Below are 8,279 nucleotides of genomic sequence, written 5' to 3'. Positions count from 1 at the left end.
AGGACTTTAGTGCTTTTTCTATTTCATATGAACATCTTAATGAAAATTCTGCTGTTTTTTCTGTAATAGCTTATGTCATATGACCCAATTACTCAATGTAGCATTGTATTGCTACACTGGAAAAGTAGGACACAAGTCTAATTACTTCAATGGCTTCTAAAAAATGTGTGTCCTCCTTGCCAAGTGTGGCAATACTGTAAGAATTATTATATGAGTCATTACGTCATATGATAAGCTTCTGACAAAAAGGACCAACAGTTTTGAACAAAAGAAACTGCTGATTTGTTCATAAAAATATTCAAAGAAAGAAGCACCAAAATCTAAAACTATACTTGTCCAGTGAAGTTAATTTCTGGTATGAATGTGGAGTCACTGGGTCACATGACATGGATGCTTTTGAAAAAAACTAAAGTGGTCCTCTATCAAAATATTTTGTATATAATATTAATACTTTTAGCATAATCTTCACTAATATAAGTCAGTTAGATAAGTAAAAGATAAGTATAGTATGCTAAAAGAGTTAATATTCATAACAAAGTCATAAAACCTAACCACTTCCTTACTCTATTGCAGAGGTTGGAAGTAACTAAGTAATTTAATTTATGATGTGAAAAATACGACTTTAGTTACACCTGGAGTAAATTCACAAGCTACCCTGCAGTAAACAAAGTAATTAAAACTAGCTGCACCTTTACCAGCTTTAATAACACTTTAATGCATCAATTTATAATCCAAATATTTAATATATATTATTCTGAAATGGATCAATCTGGATAATGAGTACTTTTACTTTTGGTTTAAGCAGGCCTATATATTGATGCTAATACTACTTTTACTTGAGTAACATTTTGAATGCAGGACTTTAACTTTTAACAGAGTATTCATGCACTCTGGTACTTCTACTTTTACTTAAGTATAACATCTGAGTACTTCTTACACCTCCACTAAAAGTCAGACAAATGTTAATAGTCATATCAAAGTCAAAGTGTAGATGAAACCAAACCAGTTTAGCCTAGCTAGCTCATGTAGCACAAACATGATTGCTATATCTCTCTTTCTGTAATTATTACGTGTTTTATGTTTAAAAAACTAAATTCAAGTGTGGGAAAAACTGTGTTTGAAGGTTTATGTCAATACTGTATCTCCCCCTCTCCTCCCCCCTCAGCAGCGGGGAGGCGGGGCGTCAGGACCGTGAGGCAGAGAGAGGGTAAATACTTCTTTTCAGATGGGACACTTTTATTTGTGTCTCTGTGTTTGAGCTGGCAGCTTTCAGAAGAAGGGCTGTCGCTGCCGGACGTCCAGAGCGACTCGGAAACAACCTGGCGCTTCACTTATCAACGAGAAAGAATTTCTGGAGGACTAACCCGGAGAAAATACCTGCCTGTCACCGGAGAGGATGAGGGGAAACCCTGGGACTGATCCTGAGGGACCCGTCTGATGGGGAGGACAACCTGAGAGCGATGTAAACACGGATCATCGATCTCTAGTCAGGAGGTAATGGATTACATTTAGTAGGCTATTTTATTTGACAAAAGTCAAAGGGTCCCTTTTCTCCTGTCCTGTCTTCACTTGTGCCTAAAATGTGGGACAGACCACCTGTGTTATATTTACATGGTTTTCCATAAATTAAAGTAAGGAATTTTAAAGCATTGTGCTCCCAGGTGAAAGGTTCATTTAAATCCAAAAGTGAGGGTGTAATGATTGTCAAAGATTAAATATAAAGTAGATAATATCCTAGTTTATATTTTCATAAATATGTCTATTTTCATTTTCAATGTCCTTACTGTACATCACTTTGATCTTCATGTGTTGCTCTACCAAAACGTTTATATATATCATTATTAAATTAGGAATATCTGTATGTGGTGTCAGGTGTTTCCATACTGTTTCATGGTCCAAAACATTCCTATAATCATCTTCCCAGTTCAATCTGACAGAGATCTTGTGCTCCTTTGTTGCATGACAGATGTGAGAGGGCGCTGAACTTCATTTGACTCTACTGCATACATTATGTCAGACAGGATTAGATCACATTTAGGTGCCGAACAGGGAGTCCATAGGCTTCAGACCCTCAAACTGGAGTGTTTCTGGATACCTGACAAAGTACATGTCTTTTGTATTTTCACCTTCTATTACTATTTGCAGTATAATGACTGTGAAAGGATGAATACGCAATACTTTAAACTACATTTCTACAGGTTACAGCGGTGAAAAATAACATTCTATTTAGGTGTTGTCACTTTTGCACAGGGTTGTCGTCCTGATGATTTCCCGTTTGTTTCCAGGAGAATGAGCTTCTGAAACCTCAAGAAGAGCTTGGAAATGTTGTCTAAACAATGTGTTTAAATATATAGATATAAAGGGTTTAAACACTGAAACAGGTTCTCAAAACACAGTAATTCCAAGGCTTTGCATACGTTTTATCACAGCCTGTTTGACAGTGATACATATACATTACTTTAAATTGCACTACAGGCTTTTATCCCAGTTTAGCACTTCTTCACTAGCCAATTTACCACTTAAGATCCTCTGTCTGCCACGACTGTCAAGCATCTGACACGTCAACATTGATGTCAGTTTGTAGCTTCCCTGCTTACAGAAGTAACTTCTCTCCTTTGTAGGGATTTAAGAAGCAGCACATAGGTGTGTGTACCGGCCACACCCTGCTCTTTGTTAGGAATAATCCTCTGTTTTACCGCCGTGCCTCGACTTGTTTCTTTTCACTTTTTACACACCTGCTCTCTTCATGCCATGAGTGCCTCCGGGTCCACTGCCTTTAGAGGGGATCAAGTATCTCCTTGCTGCTGCTAATCTGCTCTGAAAGCCCCGTGCACACTGTGAAGTAGTTAATGTTTGATGGCGAACCACATCCCACCTCTGAGCTTTGACACACACAAGACTGGAGGGTTTTTAGTGTAACCTCCCGACCTCTTGCTCAGTCTGAAACTATTATGTATGCAGTCAATAATGCAGATAATCAAGGAAAATACATCCTCATGTTTTCCTTTTGATTAAATAATGACACGCTGCAGTTATTTTCCCTTTCAGAGCGTGTACTTCTCAGATATGTCTGTGACCACTTTACTGTCTCTGGTATTGCACTTTTTCCTTTTCCTGCTTTGGAATTTGTCAGTAACTTTTTCACTAAAAAGCTTGCTCGTTTCCATGAGGCTGCAATCCTGTCTTCCTGTTAATCTATATTGTAGGAACAAGTGGTTCATTGTTGCCTCGCCGTGCATTGCAACATTATATTTTGCAAGCTGACCTCACAAATCACTGCTGTGATTTACAATCAACAATCAACTGGGAGAGAGTCCAGATTTATGGAATGTTTTCCACAGTTGTTATCTCGACATACATGTAGGAATTCATGCAATCAAAAGTCCCTTTCACACATGTAGTGCATACCTGAAATGTTCAGGAACACAGTATGCATGGGGTCATGTGTGAATGGGAGCAGGGGTCGATACTCTTGGAGCACTCAAGACTTTGTAGTTTGCCAGGGAACATCCTGTGTTAGTGTGAATGAAAGCAGTAAGAATGTAAAGGGATATGTCTATCTGCCAAAAATGTCTTGTTCATGTTTTAGCATTAAGCCTTGACGCCAATACTTGTGACTGATTTGACAGCTAACAATTAATTCATAAATAATAATTATTACTATACAAGAACACTGAAGGACAAACTAAGTGGTTTTAACTTGTATTTTGTTTCATGACGGTCGGCAGGTATTGCATTACTGCCATCTGATGGACTATTCCTTGCCATGAATCTTGGTCTTGCCAGCAGCCTCCTGAAATGTGTTGCAAAGTAGTTTGACCGTTAAGAGGGCCCAATGCTCGTTATCGCACTGGTGTAAAGGGAGGGGTTATTCAGCTGGTTGCGATCTGCAAGTGTGGAGCTCGCCAAATCCCAGACACCGTGTTTTCTCACCTGTGATTATTTTCTGTCGTTGCAGTGTTTTCACCATGATGAGCCAGATCTCCCTCCTGCTGACTCACCTGCTCTTCCTCCCCCTCACCGTCTGCCTCCTGCACCCCCCGCCCGTCCACGTCCCCACGCTCGTCCCTCACGTACCGACGCCTCTCCTCCGCTCTCACTTCAGCGCTCACACTCAGCTGGACTTCACCACTCACTGCAACTCCAGCTGCTTCCACAGAGGAGAGCAGGAGGCCCAGAAGGAGCAGCTCTCTGAGAAACTGGCCTTTGAGACGCTGTACGCAGACGGCTCCCGCACCCTCACCACTGTGGATGTGGAGGGTGATGATGAGGAGTTTGAGGGTCATCCCTTCACTCAACCTCCAAGAGCAAGAGTGAAGCCCAGGCACAAACGTGTGAGGCGGCAGATCTACGGAGCCGACGGACGTTTCAACATCCAAGGGGACAACTTCCTGTTGGATTACCCTTTCTCCACAGCCGTGCGGATCTCCACCGGCTGCACCGGCGTCCTCGTGTCTCAGCAGCACGTCCTCACTGCTGCACACTGTGTGCATGATGGGAAGGATTATGTCAAGGGGGCGCGAAAGCTCAGGGTGGGATTCCTGTTACCTCCAAACATCAATGGCAGCAAAGTCACGTCCTCCAAGAGGCCTCTGGTGCGCTGGGTGAGGGTGAAGCGTACCCGTGTGCCAAAGGGCTGGATCCAGGGCCCTCAGGAGGTCAGCATGGACTTCGACTATGCTCTGCTGGAGCTGCGTTGGCCTCACCGACGGCCCTTCATGCGCCTCTCGGTGGCCCCCGACTCTGACGACCTGGCAGGGCACCGCATCCACTTCTCTGGCTTCGACAGTGACAGATCTGGGCAGCTGGTGTACAGATTCTGTCCCGTGGAACAGGAGTCCAGCGACCTGATATACCAGCACTGTGATGCCCGACCGGGGGCCAGCGGGTCGGGAGTTTATGGCAGAGTGTGGGACAACAGTTTAGAGCGGTGGGAGAGGAAGGTCATCGGCATCTTCTCCGGACACCAGTGGCTGGAGATAGATGGGGAGAGCCGGGATTACAATGTGGCCGTGCGCATCACTCCTCTGAAGTTTGCTCAGATCTGCTACTGGGTGCACGGTAACAGATTAGACTGTGCCCAGGACTAAAGAACGAAGAGGTTTTGACAGAATAGCATGAAAAACTCCAAAAAGCACAACATCTACAGGGTGAAAGGGTTTATTTTGCCTGAAGAAAAAAAGAGTGAAATAGGACAATGTGTACATTTCTGCCGCTAGAGGGTCTCTCAATTAAAAACCATAACATAAGACAGAGTTTGGTGTCATCGTGGAGTAGTGTGGGATCATGGGAGTTGATATCTTAAATAGCATTGCCGTCTTTGCGTTAGCTTCTTCCAGTGAGGATTCCTTCATTTTTCAATGTTGAGTAGTTTTTACCAGGAGCAGAATAACCCACAGTGGTCTCCTTCTCTCCAAAACAGTCATTAAAACCAGTAAAAGTACTTCATAAATCTAAAAATCATTGTTTCTCAAACGCTGCTTGGCTGCTACTAACATTTGATCAGCTTGTTTATCATATCATTTTATGTCCTAAGGTCCGAAGACTAAAAACCTTCATCTAGTCAAAATATATTGTTGACAATGACAGATAAGTTAAAGGTGTAAAGTAGTTATATGTGGCTTAAAACTCGATGAAAAGTGAATTTAGGATTTATTTATTCTGGCAAACCACTAGAAGCTGACGCATGCACAGCACACAGGTGGTATGGAACTGTTACCTTGATTCAAATCACAGATTTCTCTAGGTTTGAAAAGTGTTGGAAATATAAGAACACAACTCAACAAAACATGTAACACAGGTTTAGTCATATAAAGAGATTTTAATGTGGAGATGTTATGTATCACACCATTAAATCCATACAGACTTTACGTTTGGAACGCCTCCATCGAGTTATTTCCCTCTATTTAATTTGCCCCCTGTAACCTCCGGGTCTATCTGCCTGTGAGATCATCACTACGGCATCTTTTCATATGTCTTCACCCACAGTCAGATTAATAACAGTAAGGGTTTCCACAGTATTAACACAAGCCACTTTTTATAAGAGGAAAAAAACCCACTTTTCCTGGCGTGGCGGTGTGTCAGTATAGCACAGGATTACTCTCCTACTGTGTGGATGATCTAATCTACTGACATTTGACTTTAAATCTTTCCTGCTCTCTGTTTTGACTTTGGGGAAATTGTATTAGCATTTTAAAAGCTCTTTAAGGATCATTTGGTTTATCCCTTTGGTCTGCATAGTGCATACACACTTAACATTACATTATACACATAGAATAATATAATACACAGTAAAAACGTCAGTGATGCTTCCTGTCCTTTCAGCAGTACGCTCTTCTGAGAGACAGTGTTCATTTTATTTTTTTGAAAAATGTTTGATATATTTTAATAAAAAGAGATTTATAACAATGTTTGTGTCAGTCGTCTTGACTTTGAGGTTTCAGGCGTGATGCTGTGGCGCCTTCCTGTGGTCAGAACAAGTACTGCAGCATCAAAGGAGCGGAACAGCAGGGAGGTGGTCACATTTTTTTGTTGAAAAATACAAAAATTGAATGGGTCCAGTTTCCCCAGGCATTTCTAAATATTTAATTATTTATTATTTTAGGGCTTTACAAAGCAAATTGTTCAATTCTACATTTAGGATATAAAATAGTAGATGAAGGTTTATAATGAAAATTATTGCAGTACTAATTTGGATGAGCTGATTATATTACTTAAAGAGGATATGCACATTTTCAGGTTCATATTTGTGCCTCTGTGACATGTTTACCTGCTTTAAGGTTCAAACCGGTATTTATTTCCCTCATACTAGTGGCCGTTTCGTCATCGAGTGGCGCCGAATGCTGGGCATTTAAATAGTCCTTCGGCGCCACTCGATGACGTAGTATACTGAAATAGTGGCTCTGCAGCAGGGCTGAAGTCGAATAGTCCATTTAGCTTAGGAACCTTCCTAAAGGAGTGAAATGACCCGGAAGTCCCTCAGTGGCAGCCATGATAAGTGCCGTTAGAATTCTCTAGAATGATGAGAATGATAGGAAAGGAGGTTTCAAACTTCCTTTATAACCTCCTTTAGCTTAGGAACCACTGGACCTCCCTTGACGAAAGGAGAGGAGAAAATGCTGCCCCACAATGCCTTGCAGCCGCAGCATTTGCCGTCACTCAACAGTCGGCCGTTCACGGAAACAACCGATTATGACCGAGAAATGTGAATGAAATATCATGAAAGTTACGGTGCTTATTAAGCATTTTAAAACATAGGTGGTAAGTTGCCAAAGTGCTTTGTTTTGAACGTTCATCAGTATTATACTCAAAAAGAGAAATATGAACGTTAGTTTTTACTGAAATGATCAAATAAAGTCAACATTTCAGTCTTTACTGAGCTGTGTGGGGTTTGTTCAACTTTTAAAAGATGCTTGAATGGTGATATACACAGTGATAGATGTTAAGGACTAACGTTTATAATAAATACATCTGAATTGATTTTAAGATCTTTAGTTCATACAATCATACGTATTGGGATCATTTGTATTAATGTGGACCGGAGGGAGAGGGTGACGAGCATAAGTTTCACTTTCCTTTTTTATTTCAATTCCAACTTTGGTCCTGGAGAATATGTTTCTCTGTTGTCCACGTTCATAAAGCAAAGCAGCAGCATCAGAGCACGGTGCAGAGTCTCTAGATGAGTTTACAGTAGTCCCTCGTTCTTATTAAACATCCATGTTGTAGTCCGCTGTATAGAAAACTGTGGTTTCCATAGTTTCCCCACAGCAGCAGACGCACATTCAGGACGTCCGCTGGAGCATCTTAAACACGTCGGATAGTGAAAGTGAATTCGGATTCTCTAAAGTACCGTAGTCTCTTCTCCTAAGTCCTTTTGAATTCTCCTATCCACTATCCCTTAACCCCGTGACGTTTCACTCAGAGGTCAAGGAATAGACGATAGGGTTAGAATTTAGGAGCTGATTTTTAAACTATCCGACTGCAGCCCAGGTATACTCCAAGCCCCCAGGAAGTGCGCCGGACTCAGATGGAAATATTCGTGCTGGCCAAACGGCGGTACTGCACATCCGTTTGGTTGCCAGGCCCGGAAACACTTTTTCCCATTGATTTACATGGGGAAAGAGTGGTCTGTAACTCGTTGGATAATTTTTTTTAAACTAAATAAACAACCCAGTATGAACACTTGTATAGCCCTTATTAAAAACATTCGTTACTCAAGTTGTAAAAATGTGCTAATAACGTTATTCTGAGAGTTATTTCCCTCGGCATTATGAACGCGC

General features: G+C 41.5%; 1 protein-coding gene across 1 annotated transcript; it reads left to right on the top strand.

The window, feature by feature from the left end:
- The first annotated feature begins 1,222 nt into the window (after positions 1–1,222).
- prss23 (serine protease 23) lies at positions 1,223–6,408 on the top strand. Its single transcript, XM_034093616.2, has 2 exons — positions 1,223–1,494; positions 3,959–6,408. Exon 2 carries the CDS (start codon positions 3,969–3,971, stop codon positions 5,088–5,090), a length of 1,122 nt encoding a protein of 373 aa, XP_033949507.1. The 5' UTR covers positions 1,223–1,494; positions 3,959–3,968; the 3' UTR covers positions 5,091–6,408.
- Positions 6,409–8,279: the final 1,871 nt, after the last annotated feature.

This window comes from Pseudochaenichthys georgianus, chromosome 10, assembly GCF_902827115.2.
Source record: "Pseudochaenichthys georgianus chromosome 10, fPseGeo1.2, whole genome shotgun sequence".
Lineage (NCBI taxonomy): Eukaryota > Metazoa > Chordata > Actinopteri > Perciformes > Channichthyidae > Pseudochaenichthys > Pseudochaenichthys georgianus.
This window is presented reverse-complemented; position numbering and strand designations above follow the sequence as displayed.